The sequence below is a fragment of the Neoarius graeffei genome, chromosome 11 (genome assembly GCF_027579695.1).
Source record: "Neoarius graeffei isolate fNeoGra1 chromosome 11, fNeoGra1.pri, whole genome shotgun sequence".
In the NCBI taxonomy this organism is placed as follows: Eukaryota; Metazoa; Chordata; class Actinopteri; order Siluriformes; family Ariidae; genus Neoarius; species Neoarius graeffei.
In genome coordinates, this window is record NC_083579.1 from 7,725,021 (window position 1) to 7,749,298 (window position 24,278).

The 24,278-nt window shown below is 42.8% G+C and overlaps 2 protein-coding genes across 5 annotated transcripts in view; one reads left to right on the top strand and one right to left on the bottom strand.

Moving 5' to 3' along the window:
• Positions 1-3,057: 3,057 nt before the first annotated feature.
• On the bottom strand, positions 3,058-10,223 carry mtfr1l (mitochondrial fission regulator 1-like). Of its 3 annotated transcripts, none has more exons than XM_060932869.1 (8): positions 10,087-10,223; positions 9,281-9,425; positions 8,252-8,359; positions 6,828-6,937; positions 6,498-6,709; positions 6,011-6,368; positions 5,638-5,791; positions 3,058-3,973 (listed from the first exon to the last, which is right to left on the bottom strand). In XM_060932869.1, exons 2-7 carry the CDS (start codon positions 9,293-9,295, stop codon positions 5,680-5,682), a joined length of 915 nt encoding a protein of 304 aa, XP_060788852.1. In that variant the 5' UTR covers positions 9,296-9,425; positions 10,087-10,223; the 3' UTR covers positions 3,058-3,973; positions 5,638-5,679. The 3 variants fall into 3 exon arrangements, with proteins under 3 accessions (XP_060788852.1, XP_060788853.1, XP_060788854.1); XM_060932870.1 differs by lacking the exon at positions 10,087-10,223 and adding an exon at positions 9,793-9,874; XM_060932871.1 differs by lacking the exon at positions 8,252-8,359.
• A 5,771-nt stretch (positions 10,224-15,994) lies between these two features.
• The window catches only part of si:ch211-15d5.11 (nuclear receptor coactivator 7), a 57,250-nt gene continuing 48,966 nt past the window's right edge, over positions 15,995-24,278 (top strand). For both annotated transcript variants that reach the window (XM_060933348.1, XM_060933350.1), the window contains exon 1: positions 15,995-16,101. The gene's annotated coding sequence lies outside the window, so the exon portion shown is untranslated. The remainder of the gene's footprint in view (positions 16,102-24,278) is intronic.

Genomic DNA, 24,278 nt, shown 5'->3' on the forward strand with positions numbered 1-24,278 from the left:
AATCCACAGTACACAAACATTCTGCTCGATGAAAACTTGCACTCTGTGATCAAACAAAGTAATAAAAACATGCCTGAATCTCTCCAACATCCAGCACACAGCAGGACTCCTGAAAGTTCAAACAGTCAGAGATTGATTCTTCATCATCAAGATATTTTCTGATGAGCCAGTTATACACACCACAACCTTCGGAGCAGGACACACTGTCGTACAGTCCGGGAGTGTACACTTATCAGCTTTATTAGCGCTTACTGTCTAGTGCACAAAGCAGTTCTCTACTTTAGCACGGATTATATCATGAACGCGGAAATATTTTTAGAATGAATTTGAGCAACAGAATCCGAGCATGCATCAAACACATGAAACTGTTCGACAATTATCTTAGAGGATTTAAAGGAACAGTTTGGCAGAAAAACTAAATCAAATATACACCAGTTTTCCACATTTTCATCACTGTTCTACTGGAGAGTCAAAGGGATCCTGTGAGTGAGTGAAAATATATTAACTCAGGAGTTAAATAAAGGTTGAGGGAAAGGCCAGGCATCATGATGTAATATTACATCAATTTCACCTTCAATAAAAATCACACTTCACAACACTCCTAAACTCACCCCATTACCGAACACGGTAACGAGTGGCGGAGAGAACGCTGAACATATTTTTAAAATGCATGATAAAAGAAAATATTGAAACTAAAGGTCTTTAATAAGCTTTTAAAATGCTGGTGCTTTATTAGCAAACAAAAATATTGTGATACAAAATAATGCACCATGAAGATGTCTTCAAGTATCAGTGAGAGGGTAGATTTCTGGGGGTTTTTTGGCCACGAACACCACCATGATGTGAAACAGTGCAAAACCAAACACATTATGGACATGTATGCTGTTTTAGAAATAATGCAGCGATTTTCATGTGAAACAGGAGAAAAAAAAAACAAGTCACTGAATGTGGATGGAGATTTCAATTTAAAAAAGAAAAAAAAAAAAAACTTTGCTAGGTAAGGCAATGTGAGAGAGACAGAGGAGAGAGCGCACGACAGACAGAGCACGCACGACAGACAGAGAGCGGCAAGAGAGAGCGCGCACGACAGACAGAGAGCGGCAAGAGAGAGAGCACAAGACAGACAGAGCGGCAAGAGAGAGAGAGCACGACAGAGAGAGAGCAAGACAGACATAGAGCAGCAAGAGAGAGAGCGCACGACAGACAGAGAGCGGCAAGAGAGAGAGCACAAGACAGACAGAGCGGCAAGAGAGAGCGCACGACAGACAGAGCAGCAAGAGAGAGAGAGCAAGACAGACATAGAGCAGCAAGAGAGAGAGCGCACGACAGACAGAGAGCGCAAGACAGCGCACGACAGACAGAGCGGCAAGAGAAAGAGAGCGGCGAGAGAGAGAGAGAAAGAGAGAGCGTGCAAGACAGAGAGAGCAGCGAGACAGAGAGCACGCAAGACAGACAGACAGCAGCGAGAGAGAGAGAGAGAGAGAGAGAGAGCACGCAAGACAGACAGAGCAGCAAGAGAGAGAGAGCGAGCAAGACAGACAGAGAGCGGCAAGAGAGAGAGCGCGCAAGACAGACAGAGAGCGGCGAGAGAGACAGAGAGCAAGACAGACAGAGCACAAGACAGACAGAGCGAGAGAGGGGGAGCGAGAGCGCAAGACACAGAACGAGCGCGGGCGAGCTCATACACAAAACCTAAAAATCAATCAAGCGGATTATAATCAAAATGATGTACATGTGGTTTGTGTGCATTTTACTTTTTTTGGTTAAAATCACACCTAGAACAATCCAAATTAAAAAAAAAAAAAAATTCCACCATATTAGCAAGTTCCACCATTTCTCATCCTAATCACATATGTTAATTTATTCCAATCAGCTCTAATCTGATTTACATTTAGGTCACGCCCACAAAACGCCATAAAAGGCAAAGCTCACAGAGAGCTGAAAACAACTAAATGGTGTAAGAACGCCTCCTAAAAATGCTAAATTTCCCAGTAATGCAGCTCAGCCAGTTCGGTACATCACCGACCACAGACACCCTCCAACACTTCCTACTTTCAACAGGTGTCATTACTTTTGTCCTAAACAAACAGCTAGATTTCCATTTTTATTTATAGATATGAAGACGATCAATTGCGGTAATGTTAGTGAGTCGTCTTATACGCAACATTTACACAAACTCGGGAGCGAATCGGAGAATTGTTTGCAACGTTTGCGTGTAAATGCTCCTACGAATAAATTCAGCCGAAGCCGGTTTGATAAACGAGGCCTGATGTTTTTATAAAACGCAGAACGTTCCTCGCAGTCACACAGGCAGCAACAAACACAACTAGATACACACAAACACGCACCCCTTTAAAGGAACAGTCCACCGTACTTCCATAATGAAATATGCTCTTATCTGAATTGAGACGAGCTGCTCCGTACCTCTCCGAGCTTTGTGCGACCTCCCAGTCAGTCAGACGCAGTCAGACGCGCTGTCACTCCTGTTAGCAATGTAGCTAGGCTCAGCATGGCCAATGGTATTTTTTGGGGCTGTAGTTAGATGCGACCAAACTCTTCCGCGTTTTTCCTGTTTACATAGGTTTATATGACCAGTGACATGAAACAAGTTCAGTTACACAAATTGAAACGTAGCGATTTTCTATGCTATGGAAAGTGCGCACTATAATGACAGGCGTACTAACACCTTCTGCGCGCTTCGGCAGCGCATTGATATCTGAGCTCTGTATCAATGCGCTGCCGAAGCGCGCAGAAGGTGTTAGTACGCCTGTCATTATACTGCGGACTTTCCATAGCATAGAAAATCGCTACGTTTCAATTTGTGTAACTGAACTTGCTTCATGTCACTGGTCATATAAACCTATGTAAACAGGAAAAACGCGGAAGAGTTTGGTCGCATCTAACTACAGCCCCAAAAAATACCATTGGCCATGCTGAGCCTAGCTACATTGCTAACAGGAGTGACAGCGCGTCTGACTGACTGGGAGGTCGCACAAAGCTCGGAGAGGTACGGATCAGCTCGTCTCAATTCAGATAAGAGCATATTTCGTTATGGAAGTACGGTGGACTGTTCCTTTAAACCAAAGTGTTTTTGTGTTTTATGAGTTAGGTAAATACCGTAATTTCCAGACTATAAGGTGAAAAAAAAAAGTCACTAAAATTGTTGCCAAATCCAAATCGAACCTTTCAGCAAAGGCGCGTTTGGTCTCCACTATTGGTGTATATGGTGTTTTTGTACTGGAGACACAATGCTAATGTAAGGAATAAACAAGAGCCAATAGTTTAACATTCTGCAAACTGCACGTCTGAAATCACACACTCGCTGAGAAAGAAAGACACCATTTAGCGATAATTAAATCACCTTCATCGCACGAACTCAGTAAAACTAAACGTATGTTGTCTCGTTATAAAGGTCTTTCAACACACGGAAATTAGACGTCTGCTAGTCTGGAAAATACGGTACTTTGAAAGTTATTCAAGAACTTGTGCGTCCCAGTTTTGTGGCTTTTTCGTGAAATGAAAATATAAACAAGGAAGTTAATTTAATAATAATAAGTTATCTGTATCTAGGCCAGTTGTCAAATGATTCAAGTCTGTATTGCTGGGTTTCATAAAGGACACAGAGGCAAGATGAAAGGCAACAATAATAATAAACACTTTGTAACAGTAAGTGACCATGTGAGTAAAGGTGAACGGTGATTTAGACATTTCTGTTCGAGATCCTGTTACTCCCGATTCCTCAGACTCTCAACGCTCTGTCCTCTTACAGTTTAAAGAAATGTAGAATATGATGCGACTGTATAATCATTAAGTCCGTGTGTGTGTGTGTGTGTGTGTTTACAGGGAGGGTTTTAACATAGAGCTGCTCTATTCCACTGTGGCTATAACCACTGCAGGAAGGAAAGGGGCGGGGCTTAACTTGGCATCATGGGGCGCTGAGTGTTTCCATGGCAAACGGTCCACAGGCACAGACCTGGCAACACAGACAGACAACACCACAATCATCATCATCACTCTGAGGGAGACGAGGAGGAAAAGCAAGGCTGATCCTGATGAGAATAAAGTGCTGCACTGTAAAACTGATCATCATCACATGAGTTAAAGGCAAAACACGAGGCTCCTGATTACAGCCACAGTGTTTCAGAGAGAGAGAGAGAGAGAGAGAGAGAGAGAGGCAGCAGTTACTGCAATGTCTCTCTCCCTCTCTCATACACACACCTCAAAAGGATCTCCTCAGGCTCCTGAAGGGATTCAGCTCAGTGTTTCTAAAATCAACTGTACAGAGAAGGAAGGAAAGAAAGGCAGAGCAAAATGTATAGAGGGAAAGAAAGAAAAGAAAAATGTACAGACAGGGAGGGAAGAAAGAAAGAAGGGAAGAAAGAAAAAGAAATATCCAGAGAAGGAAGGAAAAAAAGAAATGTATGAAAGAAAGAAAGAAAGAAAGAAAAAGAAAGAAAGAAAGAAAGAAAGGTCCAGAGAAGGAAGGAAAAGAAAAAGGAAAAAAGAAAAATGTACAGAGGGAAGAAAGAAAGAAGTCCAGAGAAAGAAAGAAATGTACAGAGAGGGAGGGAAGAAAGAAAGAAAAAGAAAGAACACAATGTCCAGAGAAGGATGCAAAGGGGAAAACAAAAGTTCAGAAGAAAGAAAGAAAGAAAGAAGCAATAAAAGAGAAAAGACTAGAGATGTAGAGAACAAATTATAGAAAGGAAAAAAATGTACATAAAGGACAAAAAACAAATCATAAATGAAGGAAAAAGAAGAGGGGAGGAAAAGCAGAGACAGAGAGAGAGAGAGAGAGAGAGAGAGGCAGCAGTTACTGCAACGTCTCTCTCCCTCTCTCATACACACACCTCAAAAGGATCTCCTCAGGTTCCTGAAGGGATTCAGCTCAGTGTTCCTAAAATCAACTGTACAGAGAAGGAAGGAAAGAAAGGCAGAGCAAAATGTATAGAGGGAAAGAAAGAAAAAGTCCAGAGAAAGAAGGAAAAGAAAAATGTACAGAGAGGGAGGGAAGAAAGAAAGAAGGGAAGAAAGAAAAAGAAAAATATCCAGAGAAGGAAGGAAAAAAGAAATGTACGAAAGAAAGAAAGAAAGAAAGAAAGAAAGAAAGAAAGAAAGAAAGAAAGAAAGAAAGAAAGAAAGGTCCAGAGAAGGAAGGAAAAGAAAAAGGAAAAAAAGAAAAATGTACAGAGAGGGAGGGAAGAAAGAAAGAAGGGAAGAAAGAAAAAAAGAAATATCCAGAGAAGGAAGGAAAAAAGAAATGTACAAAAGAAAGAAAGAAAGAAAGAAAGAAAGAAAGGTCCAGAGAAGGAAGGAAAAGAAAAAGGAAAAAAAGAAAAAATGTACAGAGGGAAGAAAGAAAGAAGTCCAAAGAAAGAAAGAAATGTACAGAGGGAGGGAAGAAAGAAAGAAAAAGAAAGAACAATGTCCAGAGAAGGATGTAAAGGGGAAAACAAATGTTCAGAAGAAAGAAAGAAGCAATAAAAGAGAGATGTAGAGAACAAATTATAGAAAGAAAAAAAAATGTACATAAGAAAGGACAAAAAACATAAATCATAAATGAAGGAAAAAGAAGAGGGGAGGAAAAGCAGAGACAGACAGAGAAAGAGAAAGAGAGAGACGGGTGTGTGTTCTTACGTGTCGGGGTGTGCGTACAGAGACGATGGAGAAAAGGCAGATTCACTTCTTCATATTAATATCTTCATCCCTCAGAGTGAACTTCTTCCTCAGAGCTTCAGAGATCAGAGTCGCAGAGTCCTCTTCCCTCAGAGACGTACAGCCACGGGAATATCTACACACACACACACACACACACACCTTATTAATCTGGGGCTGAAAGTTACATCGACAGAAATTTATTTTTGACGTAATTTAAGGAAAAAAGACGACATGACCGTGTCTTTCTGTACAGACTGAAAGAGAGAGGGACAGAGTTCAGAAGTGTAATGTGATGTAACGTCTGCATTATTCCTTGTGAGTGATGCTTCACCTGTCCATCACGGCCTCTCACCTGTCCTTGCTCATCTTCATGCGGTTCATGTCCTTCAGGATGTCCTTGACGTCGGCGAAGCTGGTGGACTTGGACAGAGACACCGTGTCTTCCTCCGCCTCCCGGAATTCCATGGTGGGACGGTCAAGGTTCAGGTCGAAGGTCACCGATGCCGTCATGCAGACCGGAGGCACGGGGTCAGGGGCGAGCTCGGGGACCTCCGACTCGTCCTCTTCCTCCTCGTCTACCTCAGTGACATCGCTGATGACAAAGGAGGCGGCGGGGAGCGAGTGGTACGCCGCAGTCTCGAACGGAGCCATGGAGAAGCCGACGGTGGTGTCGTCTGGAGAGAGCAGGTCGGGGGTGATGGGGTTCGAGTCTGGGACAGAGGAGAAACACATGCAGCATTTATTACAGAGTGCCATAAGGAAGACCGAGACGTGTTATAATGCTCAACAGGTTTAAATTACAACTCTGATGAATGGAAGACGTGTGAGGTGAAGGATACCGGTGTCTCCCGCGACGATCTTGGCGATCTGTGCGCGGAGGCGGCTCAGTTCATCCTGCAGGGCGGTGGCGCGGTTCAGTGCCGTGATGCCTGGCTTCCTCAGACCCTCCATGCGCTTTCCCTCGCGTCTGAAATTGGGCACTGACGAGTTCCTGTGCAGGACCATGAGGGGCGTCGGCCTCCACTCTTGCCGGAAGGGGCGCGTGTCGCTCCTGACCAATAGGAGAGGAGAAGGCCTTTTTTTTCTCTCAAGAAATCGACCCTTCCAGATTTACAGTTAATCTACAGAGCATATTTAACCATCACACTCTCTCTCTCACTCACACACACCTGACTCTGGCATAAGTCTCCTCTTCATCAGCAGCGATCCAGGCGATGTCAGCCAGCGTGGGCACCAGGGGGCCATCCGTGTGCTGCAGAGGGTTCACACCAGGCAGCGCCTGAGCGAGCAAACAAAACACACACACCAAACCAAATCAGACAAGATGAATGAGCAGATGATGACAGACATTGGCAGAGAAGTGTTAGGACTGATAAATGAGTGAGCGAGAAAGAAAGGCTAAATAAGAAAAAAGTATGAAAGCAAGCAAGAAAAAGAAAAGCAAAATAAAAAAGTAAGCAAGAAAGAAAAGCAAAAAAGAAAGCAAAAAAGAAAAGAAAAAAGAAAGCAAAAAAGAAAAGCAAACAAAAGAAAGCAAAAAAGAAAAGCAAACAAAAGAAAGCAAAAAAGAAAAGCAAACAAAAGAAAGCAAAAAAGAAAAGCAAACAAAAGAAAGCAAAAAAGAAAAGCAAACGCAAGAAAGCAAAAAAGAAAGCAAATGCAAGAAAGCAAAAAAGAAAGCAAAAGAAAAGCAAAAAGAAAGCAAAAGAAAAGCAAAAAGAAAGCAAAAAAGAAAGCAAAAAAGAAAGCAAAAAAAGAAAGCAAAAAAGAAAAGCAAACGCAAGAAAGCAAAAAAGAAAAGCAAACGCAAGAAAGCAAAAAGAAAGCAAAAAAGAAAAGCAAATGCAAGAAAGCAAAAAAGAAAAGCAAATGCAAGAAAGCAAAAAAGAAAGCAAAAAGAAAGCAAAAAAGAAAGCAAAAAGAAAGCAAAAAAGAAAAGCAAAAAGAAAGCAAAAAAGAAAAGCAAAAAGAAAGCAAAAAAGAAAGCAAAAAGAAAGCAAAAAAGAAAAGCAAAAAGAAAGCAAAAAAGAAAAGCAAAAAGAAAGCAAAAAAGAAAAGCAAAAAGAAAGCAAAAAAGAAAAGCAAAAAGCAAAAAAGAAAAGCAAAAAGAAAGCAAAAAAGAAAAGCAAAAAGAAAGCAAAAGGAAAGCAAAAAAGAAAAGCAAAAAGAAAGCAAAAAAGAAAAGCAAAAAGAAAGCAAAAGAAAAGCAAAAAAGAAAGCAAAAAAGAAAAGCAAACAAAAGAAAGCAAAAAAAGAAAGCAAAAAAAGAAAGCAAAAAAGAAAAGCAAACAAAAGAAAGCAAAAAAGAAAAGCAAACAAAAAAGCAAAAAAGAAAAGCAAACAAAAGAAAAGCAAATGCAAGAAAGCAAAAAAGAAAAGCAAACGCAAGAAAGCAAAAGAAAGAAAAACAAAAAGAAAGACACAACCAAAAAAAGGGATGAAAAAGAAAGAGAAAGAAAGCAGAGAGACAGAAAAAGAGCAAAAGAAAGAGCATCTATTACAGTGTTACAGACTTGCACTTTACAATGCTTTCCTCATTTAGTTCACATCTACAAAAGGCTGGTGTGCGTGCGTGCGCGAGCGAGCGTGTTACCTGGAAACAGGCTCTGGGACAGGGTTTCAGAGGCAGCGTGGAGCCGATTCTCCTCACCACACTCCGGGTCGCACCGTGAGGTTTGTTCTGCCAGATAGGAATCACTTCCTGCACAAACACACACAACATAGTGCACTCAGTAGCGTAGTGTCCAATAGCCACCGTTCTCCAGACCTCCCACAATCCGACGCTTGAGGTAGTGCTCAAATAAAAGCACCCTAGTAGGTGTAGAGGATCCGCAATGCACCGGGGCTGCGTCTGAATTCACACAGTTCCATACTACTAGTACACAGGGTGTCTGAATACTCAGTAAGCAAGTGTATCATCTGTAGTATGCAGATGTACCACACTACACTATCCCTGTGAACATCTGTGCCAGAGGACAGGTAAGATGGGGGCAGAGTACGTCCAGATTGTGTCCTTAGTCCTCGCCACATACTCACAGAATGTACTACAGTCAGGGAGCAAGTACTTAACCCACACCGAGAACTCAGATGCAGCTTGATTTAAGACACGCCCACTACTGACTGTTATGAGCTGCTTAGACTAACATTTATGTTTAAGCAGCGTACTAGAATTCCCATGACGCACTGCGCCATAGGAAGACGACACACGCCCTGATCTGGGATGCGTCCATAACGAGATGACCTGTACAGCAAACTTGTGAATGAGAGTGGCGTAGTGAGCAAGGTGCGATTTGGGACACAAGAGACAGAAAGTCATCATTATCATCCACCTAGCTGATAGTAAGACCAGTGATGATGTATGGTTTGGAGACAAAAAGACAAGAGGCTGAACTGGAGGTAGCGGAGTTGAAGATGTCGAGATGTTCGTTGGGAGTGACAAAGTTGGCCAGGATTAGAATATTAGAGAGACAGGACACGTAGGACGGCTTGGAGACAAAGCGAGAGGAAAAGACCAAAGATGAGATTTATGCATGTGGTGAAGTGGGACGTGAGGACAGGAGGAGACGGAGGGACATTGTCCACAGGAACAGCCGAAAGAAGGAGAAGAAGAGACAAAGCTCACCGCTCCAGTGTCCATGGTATCAGAAGAGGGTTTAAAGACAACGCCACACGATTGCTGAATCCCAGAGCGTTGGATATCACAGCAGGACGGAGGACATGATGATGTCCAGGAACCTTCAGTCCACTGCGGTCGAGTCACCGAGCATCTGAGAAGAAATGAATCCAACAAGATGAAGGATTAAGAGAGAGGAAATGACATCAGTGGACATTCATGTGAGAGATGATCAAGACCTGAGTCTCATTTATGAAACTTTATATCTAGAAGCATGACTTATAAGCTGACAAAGCATTACATCAATCTCAAAACAGGGACTTTTGATACTAAACTCTGCTAATGTTTGCTTTTAAAAGACTGAACATTGTTTACAAAAGCTGGCTGGATAAAAATGCCCTGAACCACACTAGCTAGCTACTGAACTAGCTTTAAAATTCGCTGGCTTCGAGTTCATTTCCAACTAAACACAACAAACTTCCTACAAATAAATCCTAATCTAGTTTAATCTGATAACTCACATCTAAACAAACTGGCTTAAACCGCTCAATAACCTTGCACCCCTAGAGCTGACCCTCGTTTAGCTACAACAGCGGTATAAACTCCGGGCTCAATCCCAAACCGCTCGCGATTCCCTTCGTAGGCGTCCTACAAAGGACATAGATAGAACGGCTTAAACGCTCTCATTCAAGAACTCTATGTCCAAAACGCAGCCATTTGGAACACACCCATCATTTAATGATAATATAAAAAAGCAACAGCGTTTGGAAAGATTTTTTTTTCACTTATATAATAAAATAACTTGTGCTACGAACCATTTATGGTGATAAAAACTCGGTTTCTTCTTTATAATCTGTGTTTCTCTTTTTCTTTGCCAAAATAATAATAATAATTTTAAAAAAATTCTACGCTGTGGTAACAAAGCTAAACTAGTTAGCTTCTCGCAGAAGCCGGAGCTACTCTAACAAGGGCGTGCTGTGATTGGTTCGTTTTTTGCATCTCAGCGTCCAATCAAATGCTCGATACAATAAAAGTTTCAACCGTAGCAAGATAAAAGTCTGAAGTGATTCTGTTTACCTTCGTCGTAAATAACAGCGAAATATCTCATCTCATCTCATCTCATTATATTATCTCTAGCCGCTTTATCCTGTTCTACAGGGTCGCAGGCAAGCCGGAGCCTATCCCAGCTGACTACAGGCGAAAGGCGGGGTTCACCCTGGACAAGTCGCCAGGTCATCACAGGGCTGACACATAGACACAGACAACCATTCACACTCACATTCACACCTACGCTCAATTTAGAGTCACCAGTTAACCTAACCTGCATGTCTTTGGACTGTGGGGGAAACCGGAGCACCCGGAGGAAACCCACGCGGACACGGGGAGAACATGCAAACTCCGCACAGAAAGGCCCTCGCCGGCCACGGGGCTCGAACCCGGACCTTCTTGCTGTGAGGCGACAGCGCTAACCACTACACCACCATGCCGCCCATCTCATTATCTCTAGCCGCTTTATCCTGTTCTACAGGGTCGCAGGCAAGCTGGAGCCTATCCCAGCTGACTACGGGCAAAAGGCGGGGTACACCCTGGACAAGTCGCCAGGTCATCACAGGGCTGACACATAGACACAGACAACCAGTCACACTCACATTCACACCTACGGTCAATTTAGAGTCACCAGTTAACCTAACCTGCATGTCTTTGGACTGTGGGGGAAACCGGAGCACCCGGAGGAAACCCACGCGGACACGGGGAGAACATGCAAACTCCACACAGAAAGGCCCTCGCCGGCCACGGGGCTCGAACCCGGACCTTCTTGCTGTGAGGCGACAGTGCTAACCACTACGCCACCGTGCCGCCCACAGCGAAATGTGTTGATAAGAATAATTATGAAGAGAACAGGAAGGAAAATATACAGTTTTGTTAATTTGATGCTAATAAAGACAAACATAGGTCCCCCCCCCCCCCCCCCCCCATTTTTTCCACCAGGTCAAAAATGATGTAATTCCGACCTGAAAAAGGGGTTGAACTCAGTCAAACGCAGCATAAGGTTTAATTTTGGCATCCATTTCAGATTATTTGCTCTTAGTCTGAAAGCAGGGTTGTTGTTGTTTTTTTTTACTTTTTATAAAAAGTGACCAACGGTTATAAGAAAAATACCCAGAGTGGTATAAAGACATGAAAAAAGAAGTGAATCTGGGGCTGATTTCTGCCTAGCCCAGTCTGTAGATTCCTGCATCCTGTGACACTGACAGTGATGTCAGGTGATTACACGGAATCAAACACCCCTAGTTTTGATCTCCATTTGGCCTGGTATTGTTCATACATCCGTAATGTGATAAGTCATGATCACTGATTAAGAAGGCACATCTATAATGCAGACATGGGTGTAATGAACATGAACGAGGTGGACTATTCACAATATCATACTTTTCCCCCTAAAATGGCTTTGAGGAGCAACTTAAAGTATGTAAGCTAAGCACACATTATCCAGTCAAAGTACAAATTACAGAAAAGGACTGTAACTGGAAGATTACTATAGTTTTTTTTTTGGAGGTGGGGGTTAATGAAAGAGTAACAACATTTCAGAGGAAACAGCAGAAATCAAGCAGAGCAGTTCAGCCTTGACACAATTTACAAAAATTTTCAATTGTGTGCATGCGTGTGTATGTGTGATAGTTTGCCCCATATCATTTATATTATGCCATTAGTGAGCCTTCATGAGATTCACACAGTGTAGAAATTAATATAGATATACACATCAAACACACAGGCAAAAAAAAAAAGGCACCAAACTATACACTCACTAAACCTAAACTGAATTTCAAAATAAAATTGCAAATAATTAAAATTGAAACAGTTAAAGAGGGGCGGCACAGTGGTGTAATGGTTAGCACTGTTGCCTCACAGCAAGAAGGTCCGGGTTCGAGCCCTGTGGCCGGCGAGGGCCTTTCTGTGCGGAGTTTGCATGTTCTCCCCGTGTCCGCGTGGGTTTCCTCCGGGTGCTCCGGTTTCCCCCACAGTCCAAAGACATGCAGGTTAGGTTAACTGGTGACTCTAAATTGAGCGTAGGTGTGAATGTGAGTGTGAATGGTTGTCTGTGTCTATGTGTCAGCCCTGTGATGACCTGGCGACTTGTCCAGGGTGTACCCCGCCTTTCGCCCGTAGTCAGCTGGGATAGGCTCCAGCTTGCCTGCGACCCTGTAGAAGGATAAAGCGGCTAGAGATAATGTGATGTGATATAGTATCAATACACAGGTGATTATAGGAAATCACACACTGATTGGTCGAGAAATTCAGACTATTTCTCGATAATCACCTCGAGTGACTCGGCAAAATGGTGGCCAATCGCTTCGTCACCGTAAGTGAGGAAGCATTACAAATTATGAAAGAAAATGCTGTTCCTAAAAGCACTAAAGATGCAATGAAGTTTGGTCTAAAACTATTCAAAGGTAAAGTGGAGTTGTGATTTATTTTATCTATTTCAAAACAAAGTATTTTATGTGAGTCAGCGTAGATAAGTGACACAACCCTGCATGCGGCATTATTACATTTACATGCTGCTTTTGATGTTTGAAATCAATGATATTTTTAAATGATTTTTTTAAACATAATCACCTGTGCATTTATACTAAAACAAGGTTCAGGTTCAGTGAATATTTGGCTCAGGCTCGGCCAATTATATATATATATATATATATATATATATATATATATATATATATATATATATATATATCACGGGCGATTGCTCTAAGACAACGAGGGAGGCTCAGCCTCCTCTAAAAATGACAAACATCGTGTAGGATGAATTGCGCTAGGCTTATGTTATAGCCGACCTTATAACATTGCTATTTCAGATCCAGAATCATAGAAATATATGTGCTCAACCCAACTACAGTGCGAAATAATTCCGTTATAACTTTCCCCAGTTCGCCTAATGTGTGCGTGAGTTTTTCCCCCTCGTGACAGCGCGATGCAGCCCAGCCTCAGTGGACTTCAATGGCATTTGGGAGCGATGCGCTTTTCAATCTCAAAATGCAAGACGGTTATTGGACAAATACTGCGAAAACGCCCGCCCACAGAGTCTCATGGACTCCCAGCCTCATTGGACATCAATGGCATTTGGGAGCTATGCGCTTTTCAATCTCAAAATGCAAGATGGTTATTGGACAAATACTGCGAAAATGCCCGCCCACCGGACTCCCAGCCTCACAGTGGGAGGGACATGGCAGTTTCCGCAAGGAGACTGGTGATTGATGAAAGCAGCTGGATATTTTCTTTGATTGACAGCTCGTTTCAACTATAGACAGGCAGCGGTGAATTTCAGTTCAGTCCCATGCGGATTCGCAAGTGGTGTGGTGTATTTTAAGAGATCAGCTTACATTTCAGTTTCATTCATTACATACGGTTTCTACCAGCTTTTTTAGTTTGTATATATTTTCATTGTAAATAAAGTGTAAATATAGTGTTGTCAAGTTTGCTATCTTAGTTCCAGAAATTTTGTTTATTTGAGTGACTGAACTTGAACTTGAGGGGGCTAGTCAGCTAGCAAGAAAGCTGCGCACGGATGCCAAGCATTGCTGATTTAATTTTGGCGAAGCCATTTGCCAGTCTTCCTTTCGAGGAAAAAATTAAAATTAAAGAGCAGGGTAGACCAATGCCTCAAATTGACTTGGTGAAAAAGGTAGGGAATAATACTCGTTCCTTTCAGCTCTCCTGGTATGAGAAAGTGAATTGGCTAACAGCAAGTGACCCACATCAACAACAGTAAATAGGCTACTTTAGTAATATGTCATGGATGGACCAAAAATATAGAATCTATTTAAAATGTTTATGCTGAGTATATTATATTGGAATATATATTTCTCTGGATATGAATTAAACACAGCTACAATTTGGAAAACATTTTTAAACAAAAACACAGCCGAGAACATTTCACACTACAGACCTGGATTAAAAGTGAATGGTTATCAAAATTGTCAATAAAACATTTCTCAGTCAAAATAAGTAAAATATAGGGAAAGTGTCACTGAATGAAATGTGTGGCACCCAGCTCTATGTTTGGCTCCCCAAGGTCAGTGCTTGTGCCTATTCCAGAACACTCTGCTGTTACTGCTGAGGTTCCTGATAAAGAGCTGCTTTCAATGATGATCAATTTTTAAACAACATGCCACAATTTTAAAATATTAAAATATACCCCCCCCCCCCCCCACACACACACACACCACCATCATGTATATTGGACAGTAGGCTAATGGGCCAAAAGAACCTGTTATTTCACAGTTTGTGACCCTGCCAACAATCAGCCAGATCAGAGGCAAGCGTATGGGCAAAATTTATGTGTTTTTTCTTTTAAAATCTGGAAATATCGTAACCGACCAGCCTCCCCTGTTTGAAAGACTACCAGCCGCCACTGAGATATATATATATATATATATATATATATATATATATATATATATATATATAAACAGCACAGTGGTGTAGTGGTCAGCACTGCTGCCTCACAGTAAGAAAGTTCTGGGTTCTAGCCCAGTGGCCAAAGGGGGCCTTTCTGTGTGGAGTTTGCATGTTCTCCTCGTGTCCGCGTGGGTTTCCTCCGGGTGCTCCGGTTTCCCCCACAGTCCAAAGACATGCAGGTTAGGCTAACTGGTGACTCTAAATTGACCGTAGGTGTGAATGCGAATGGTTGTTTGTCTCCATGTGTCAGTGCTGTGATGATCTGGTGACTTGTCCAGGGTGTACCCTGCCTTTCGCCTGTAGTCAGCTGGGATAGGCTCCAGCTTGCCCACAACCCTGCACAAGATAAGCGGTTACAGATTTATAAACACAACTATCTGGTTCCATGGGCGGCACGGTGGTGTAGTGGTTAGCGCTGTCGCCTCACAGCAAGAAGGTCCGAGTTCGAGCCTTGTGGCCGGCGAGGGCCTTTCTGTGTGGAGTTTGCATGTTGTCTGCGTGGGTTTCCTCCGGGTGCTCCGGTTTCCCCCACAGTCCAAAGACATGCAGGTTATGACTGTGATGACCTGGCGACTTGTCCAGGGTGTACCCCGCCTTTCGCCCGTAGTCAGCTGGGATAGGCTCCAGCTTGCCTGCGACCCTGTAGAACAGGATAAAGATAAAGAGATAATGAGATGAGAACTATCTGGTTCCTTGAATTGGGATTAGTATTTAAGAAGTAAGTATTTTTTATATTTTATATTATTTTTAAAGTTATATTTAGCTAAAATTTCAATAAATTAAAAGTGTTGTTACCCAAATAAAAATCAATAGTTTCAAATCCATACTTTAATTTATTCACTGGGAGAAAAGTTTCTAGAAAAAACGGGGGTTTTTTTAGTTTTTTTTTAACCACAATAAGTCGCGGGGTGATGACGTCATTCCAAGGCCTAAAGACAAAAAAAAAAAAAACCACAACAACTCGTGATATTATTTGATTGATTCCCCGCCCGAATTTCACCGAGACTCCTTTCAGATGAAATAATTTATCATCGTAATCACAAATCACAAATGTGTCACGCTTAAAAATGAACGCAGATAAAAATAAGTCGAATTAAAACGAGAACTATTGTGGAAAAGAGAGAGGGGAAAAAAAGCAAAACACATTGATTCCGTTTTTGTGACGATAACGTGAGTGATCCCTGAACTGTCCAATCAGCGAGCTCGCTTGCGTGTGGGGACCCAATCGACGAGCAGAAGGCGGGACTTGTCGGAATACGGTTATGCTGAACAATACGCCTGTCAAACCCAGGTTCACCTGGAAACCCATGATGGAGAGCGGCTGCGCTCAGAGCCGCTGGCTGTAGCTGCGCTGCTGACAAACACAGGTCAGTCTCTGCTCTGTTTATGTGTCATGCACGGATAGTTACAGAAGAAATGTGTTTTATTCGTTGCTAATCAGATAAGCTGTCTAAACTCTTGTTTTTATTACATCATAATCATTCTCATCATCATCATCATCATGATGGGAAAAATCAGCTGATTGATGTCTTTTTTTAAATTTCCTTTATAGAGGGAGAAATAAAGTAAATGTACATGCTAGTCATCCAAATGCTGCCGTGAAATTATAGCTTTCCTCCATTTTTTATTAAGAGTTGCATCAGTTTACCAAATGGCGTCCTTTTAGAAAAAATAAAAGAGAAAATACAGGGTGCCATTATTTTATCACCTTTACAGTGTAGTTTTAAAGGAACTGGGTCTTTGAATCCCAAATAGTTTCATCCTGAACATACTGTATAAGGCACAGGGTCTAAGTACAGTGTCATATATAAATAAAACACCTTTATTTGTCACATGCACACTTCAAGCACAGTGAAATTCATCCTCTGCATTTAACCCATCTGAAGCAGTGAACACAGGCGCACACACACACCCAGAGCAGTGGGCAGCTAGCTATACTACAAGACCCGGAGAGCAGTCAGGGGTTCGGTACCTTGCTCAAGGGCACCTCAGCCCAAGGCCGCTCCACATCAACCTAACTGCATGTCTTTGGACTGTGGGGGAAACCGGAGCACCCGGAGGAAACCCACGTGGACACGGGGAGAACATGCAAACTCCGCACAGAAAGGCCTTCGCCGGCCGCTGGGTTCGAACCCGGACCTTCTTGCTGTGAGGCGACCGTGCCACCCCGGATCTAAGTACAGTGTATTGTATTTTTTTTAAATATACAATACACTGTACTTAGATCCGGGTCCAGCATTCCTAACCCCCAGTAATACTATTATATTATCTCATCTCATCTCATTATCTCTAGCCGCTTTATCCTTCTACAGGGTCGCAGGCAAGCTGGAGCCTATCCCAGCTGACTACGGGCGAAAGGCGGGGTACACCCTGGACAAGTCGCCAGGTCATCACAGGGCTGACACATAGACACAGACAACCATTCACACTCACATTCACACCTACGCTCAATTTAGAGTCACCAGTTAACCTAACCTGCATGTCTTTGGACTGTGGGGGAAACCCACGCGGACACGGGGAGAACATGCAAACTCTGCACAGAAAGGCCCTCGCCGGCCACGGGGCTCGAACCCAGGACCTTCTTGCTGTGAGGCGACAGCGCTAACCACTACACCACCGTGCCGCCCTATTATATTATATTATATTATATTATATTATATTGATCTGAGTGTTTTACTGGGAAATACACCATTCGTATTTTTCATCCAAGCTCCATCCGGGACATGGAGAACCAAAACCAGGACATAAATCTCTATGTTACTCATGAGGAAATCGATGAATGAATTGTTTTGAGAAGTTTGGGTACTGTTTTTGTGAATGTGTCAGTATAATAAAAAGAAAATCACACGTTGGCTGGAAGATATGAAGTTTATCTTCTAGTGTTGAAAAATTCACGTTTTTCATACGAAACACATCACGGATCTGAATGACATGTTTAAATAATATTGGCTGGCTTATTTTCATGGTCTATCAGGTATATTCCATTCAGCTAACATGGTACTGAACGAGTCAGAGACGAGTAGCTGAATGGAATATATCTGATAGACCATGAAAATAAGCCAGGCAATATTATTATTTTACGTGGGCGGCACGGTGGTGCAGTGGTTAGCGCTGTCGCCTCACAGCAAGAAGGTCCGGGTTCGAGCCCTGTGGCCGGCGAGGGCCTTTCTGTGCGGAGTTTGCATGTTCTCCGCGTGGGTTTCCTCCGGGTGCTCCGGTTTCCCCCACAGTCCAAAGACATGCAGGTTAGGTTAACTGGTGACTCTAAATTGAGCGTAGGTGTGAATGTGAGTGTGAATGGTTGTCTGTGTCTATGTGTCAGCCCTGTGATGACCTGGCGACTTGTCCAGGGTGTACCCCGCCTTTCGCCCATAGTCAGCTGGGATAGGCTCCAGCTTGCCTGCGACCCTATAGAAGGATAAAGCGGCTAAAGAGAATGAGATGAGATGAGATTATTTTACGTACATATTCCTTTCTGGTGTTCAACACATCTTTCTCTTTCAAAATTCTCTGAAAAGCTTCCATATTTAACAAAGCAAACCTGGCTGCCATGTTTGTTGACAAATTGTCACAGTCGCTCACTCGCTCGTGCAGAAGTTTACATCTCCAATGTGTGACATCATGTTGTCTTGACAACCATGCAATATCATAAACCATATTCAATGCTTATTCTCCATTATCTAGAGCAGGGGTGTCAAACCTGATCCATAAAGGGCCTTGTGGCTGCAGGTTTTCATTCCAGCCATGCAGCAGCACACCTGACTTGGCTCATTCAATCAACTGAACTGTCTTCACACAGTCAAATACTTGCAGCCACACCCACCCTTGATTAAAGGGTGGGTGTGTCAGTTGATTGAATAAGCCAAATCAGGGTGCTGCTGCATGGCTGGAATGAAAACCTGCAGCCACACGGCCCTTTATGGATCAGGTTTGACACCCCTGATCTAGAGTGACATAATACATGTAGGATAAGCAATATGCTATCAAACCAAATGAATGAAGCCCGCTAGAAGGGAATAGAACACATATTTTTATTCCATGGAAAAAGTGTCCTGTATGTATAATAATCCCCTCCGATGACGTCACTCCCAGTGTTTTCCTCCTGACTAGACACATGTTGTTGAAATGGAGAACCGGTTCAAATTAAAATTCTTTTGATTAACTTGCATTTTTTTTGTGTGTATGGATGCGCCCATGCAATATAAAGAACATTACACGGTGGTGCGAAGATATGAAGTTTATCTTCTCGTGTTGAAAAATATATTGCTCGTTCGCTTCACTCGCTTGTGATATATCCATTCATGACTTGAAGACAGACTTGATATCTTTGTGCAGCCATGTAATATCTTCTATGCATGTGATGCGAAGACCAGATGACACAATAATCTGTCTTTCACAATGTCAGATTAGGTAATCATGAACAGAAGTTCTTCTTGTGTCTTGGTCAGGAGACTGACAACACGACACATTTGACGAGTCCTTAAAGTTGATCAAGAGAACCCAGTTAAACAAATCAGACAAAAATATTACACTTGGTTGTTTATTTATTGAGGAAAATGATCTAACGTTACAGATCAGTGAGTAGTGAAAGTATATGAACGCTTGCTTTCAGTATCTGGTCTTGACCCCCTTGTGCAGCAATAAGTTTGTGGTAACTGTTGATCAGATCCTGAACATCAGTTTGGTGGAGTTTTAGTCCATTCCTCTGTACAGAACAGGTTCATCTCTGGGATGTTGGTGCGTTTCTTCACATGAACATTTCTATTGGATTAAGGTCAGGACTTTGACTTGGTCATTCCAAACATTAACATAATTCTTCTTCAGCCATCTTTGGTAGAATGACTTGTGTACTGAGGGTTCTTGTCTCACTCCATGACCCACTTTGTCTTGAGATTCAGTTTATGGACAGATCTTGTAATATTTTCCTTTAGAATTCACTGGAACAATTCAGAATTCATTGGTCCATCAATGACAGCAAGCGGTCCTGGTCCAGGTTGGTGTGTTTAGAAGTTGTCAAGATGGTGGCACCACCTGTCATATTTACAATTTTATGAGTGTCTGAAATTGTTGGGTGACTCGTCACATTAAACTCTACTCTTTGTAAACTGCTGGGACGTTTTCACTGAAACTCCTCCAGAAGACTCTAAAAGACATATTCCAACAAGAGTTCACCAGGTGGCGCTAACTGCCATGGATGAGGCTACAGAGGGGTCATGTGCAATTTCACAAAAATTGCTACTCCTCCTACAGGAGTGATCAGATTTCAATCAAACTCGTATGCAGTGTTCCCCAGGTTGGTGTGTATAAAAATTGTCAAGATGGCGGCACCACCTGTTATATTTACGATTTTATGGGCGTCTGAAATTTTTGGGTGACTCGTCACGTTAAACGCTACTGCTTGTAAACTGTTGGGACGTTTTCACTGAAACTCACCCAGGAGATTCTAAAGACATGGAATTGTCCACCAGGTGGCGCCAACTGCCATGATTGAGCCGACAGAAGGGTCATGTACAATTGCACAAAAATTGCTACTCCTTCCACAGGATTGATTGATTGGATTTTGAACTTGCACGCAACAGTAGTGGTCGGTATGAGCTCCAGCCTCACTGAGGCGATGTTTTTTGCCCATGTGACCTTTAGCAAACTGTATTCGTGAGCAATGTTCTTTATGGAGAACAGTAGCTTTCGCCTTAAAACCCTGCCATGCACACGGTTGTTGTTGTCGTTCAGTGTTCTCCTGATGGTGGACTCGTGAACATTTAACATTAGCCAATGTCAGAGAGTTCTTTAGTTGCTTAGATGCTACCCTGGGTTCCTTTGTGACCTCGTGGACGATTAGATGCCTTGCTCTTGGAGTGATCTTGTTGGTCCACTCCTGAGGAGGGTAACCGTGATCTTGAATTTCCTCCATCTGTCTGATTGGGGATGGTTTTGTGACCTTTTCCAGCCTGATGAGCAGCAACAACCTTTCCCCCTGAGGTCCTCAGAAATCTCATTTGTTCGTACCATGATACCCTCTCACAACCATGTGTTGCGAAAATCAGACTTTGATAGATCGCTGTTTGTTGAATAAAACATGAACACTCACCTGATAGTCAATGGGATGACTGAAAATACTTGACTCTATTGTCACCTTCAGATTAACTGTAAATCCTGGAGGTTCACGTACTTTTGCACTCGCAGATCTGTAACACTGGATCATTTTCCTCAGTAAATAAATGACCAAGTGTAATTTTTCTCATTTGTTTAATTGGGTTCTCTTTAATTTTAAGGACTCGATGGTGTTTTCGATCATATTTACGTCGAAGTCTAGAAAATTCTAAAGGGTTCACAAACTTACAAGTACCACTGTAAGATTGTATAAAGTTTGTTAATCTAGCAAGATGATGATGATTCATACATTTATGCTCTGTGACCGTTAGAACATTTTAATTGACACCTAAAGCGTGCTGAGTGAAATGTGTCCTGTTGAGATCATGGACATCCACTGCTAAACATCGCAGGAATATTGTTGTGTTTTGAAAAAACAGGTGACTCATATTCATTTTCAAGTCTTCAGCTGTCCAGTTTTGGTGAGCCTGTGTCTGTTGGAGCATCAGATTCGTGTTCTTGGCTGACAGGAGTGTCACCTGATGCTATTGTAGCCCATCACCCTTAAGGTTTTGATATTTTGAGATGCTTTTCTGCTCACCACGGTTGTAAAGAGTGATTATTTGAGAGATTTTTGCCTTTCTGTCAGCGTGAACCTGTCTAGCTTGCAGAACTGGATGGTTTTTGTTTTTTGCACCATTTTGTATCAGCTCTCCTCACTGTGGGCTCTTGTTGTGGTGGTGGTGGTGGTGGGGCTTGCGTGTCTTGATGAGCTTATGTCGGAGGGAGTGTATGCTCCTAATAGGTCCAACCAAGCCAGATTGGTCAAGGGTGAGGGACCAGACTAAGAATAGCCCCTGATCCTCCAGGTTGGGGGTTGGGCAGAGGGTTGACCACCCATTCGTGCAAAGAATAAATGGTAAAGGAAACAATAATCTTAACATTTCCAGAGGAAGGAAACTGGAGTGAGTCTGAAACTGGGTCACCAGTGGATGTGGATACCCTTGAGCAAGGCACCTAACCCCCATGAATGATGCTGGCCAAACTCAACTGAGAGCTCGAACCAGGATAGAGTCCATTATCCACCCAAGAAGACAAGTAAAGATTGTATGTTTGAATGTAAGAACTAGGTATAAGCTTACCCCTGGAAAGTCACAGCAGGTTGGAAGTGAAATGAAGAACTACAGGATCGATATCTTAGGAGTTAGTGAATGCAGATGGATAGGATTAGGAAGGGTGAAGTTGAACAATGGAGAAAGGTTGCTTAAGGTGTTGTGGCCAAGAATGATGTCAAATGCAGACTTGTAACAGGAATGCCAGATTCTACAGATTGAGAAGGTGGAAGTGGATCAGTCATGTATTATGTAGAAGAACAAGAGATGATGGGGAAGCCATGGCTTACTGGTTAGAGAAACAGCTTTGGGACCAAAAGGTCACTGGTTTGATTCCCTGGACCAGCAGGAATGGCTGAAGTGCCCTTGAGCTCCTCAGGCTGCTTTGGGTAAGAGTGTCTGCTAAATGCCATTTAATGTAATGTAATGATAAATGGCACTTACGTGGGCTCTACCAGGCAGAAGAAAGAGAGATAGACACATGGTAGAGAAGGATATGGTTGGAAGACTTTGGGTGAGGCTGAAGTAGTGGCAGAGAACAGGATGAAATGGAGAGATTTTTGTGACTACCCTGTAGCAAAGTGAGAAAACAGTCACCTTATCCTGCCTTGAACCCAGGTCTACAGGGTACCACACCTGCACCCTGACCACAACACCAAAGAGCCAGGCTCATTGGTATAATAATAATACATTTTATTTAAAGGTGCCTTTCTAGCACCCAAGGACACCGTACAAAAATGAAAGACAAACCATAAAATACACATTAAAATTACAAAAAGAAAAAAACAAGTTACAATTCAAAATTAAAAATTTGACAGTGCAGTGATTTAAATTTGAAAAGCAAGTTTGAACAGGTGTGTTTTGAGTGAGGATTTGAAATGTGGAAGGGAGTTGATATTTCTAAGTTCGGGAGGTAATGAGTTCCAAAGCCGGGGAGCAGAGCGGCTGAAAGCTCTGCTCTCCATGGTGGTGAGACAGGCGGAGGGGACAGTCAAGTGGATGGAAGAAGAAGATCTGAGGGAACGAGAGGGAGTGGCAACGTGGAGGAGATCGGACAGATATGGGGGAGCGAGGTTGTGGATGGCCTTGAATGTTAACAGAAGGGTTTTGAATTCAATTCGAAACTTGACTGGGAGCCAGTGGAGCTGCTGCAGGATGGGCGTGATGTGGTGGATGGAGGGGGTTCTGGTGATGTGGGCAGCTGAATTCTGGACCAGTTGGATCTTATAGACAGATTTGTGAGGGAGACCAGAGAGGAGGGAGTTGCAGTAATCCAGACTAGAAGTGACGAGGCTGTGGACAAGAATAGCAGTGGCATGGGGAGTAAGGGAGGGGCGGAGACGGTTGATATTGCATAAATGGAAATACGCAGACCGGGTAATGTTATTAATGTGGGATTGGAAGGAAAGAGTGCTGTCGAGGATGACACCCAGACTCTTAACCTGTGGGGAGGGGGAGATGGAGCAATTGTCAATATAAAGAGAGAAACTGTCAATTTTGGATAGTGACGATTTGATGCTAATGAGGAGAACCTCAGTTTTGTCACTGTTTAGTTTGAGGAAGTTGGAGGAGAACCAGGTTTTTATTTCTGCTAGGCAGTCAGTAATGGAGGAGGGTGGGAGGTTGGAAGTGGGTTTACTGGAGAGGTAGAGCTGGGTGTCATCTGCATAGCAGTGGAAACTGATGTTATATTTACGGAAAATGTTGCCAAGGGGAAGGAGATAAATGATGAAAAGGAGGGGCCCCAGGACAGAGCCCTGGGGCACACCTGAAGTAACAGGGGAAGGGTGGGATGTGAAAGATTTAAGCTGAATGAACTGAGTGCGCCAGGAGAGATGAGATTTAAACCAGTCTAGGGGGGGTGCGAGTGATACCAATGGATGCTGCTCTATTGAAGAGGGTGAAGTGACAAATGGTATCGAAGGCTGCACTCAGGTCAAGGAGGATGAGGATGGTGAGTAAACCAGAATCAGCTGCCATGAGGAGATCGTTGGTGATTTTGATTAGAGCTGTTTCTGTGCTATGGAGGGGACGGAAACCAGACTCAAACTGTGCATACAGGTTATTGTGAGACAGATGGAAGTGGAGTTGATTAGCTACTATTTTTTTTCAAGAATTTTGGAAATGAAGGGTAGATTAGAGATAGGGCATAGGTTATTGAAGTTGGTAGGATCTGCACCGGGTTTTTTCAATATTGGTGTTATTGCAGCAGTTTTAAAAGGATGTAGGAACAGTTCCAGTGGAAAGAGAGGAATGGATGATGGCAGAGATGAGAGGGACCAGAGAAGGAAGGCAGGCTTTAACAAGAACAGTAGGGAGGGGGTCCAGCTGATATGTGGATG

Coding starts and splice junctions, on each gene's coding strand:
- mtfr1l (XM_060932869.1), bottom strand. Junction 6,710..6,827: donor GAGACTTATGCCAGAGTCAG/GTGTGTGTGAGT, acceptor CCTATTGGTCAG/GAGCGACACGCGCCCCTTCC. Junction 5,792..6,010: donor ATGAAGATGAGCAAGGACAG/GTGAGAGGCCGT, acceptor GTGTGTGTGTAG/ATATTCCCGTGGCTGTACGT.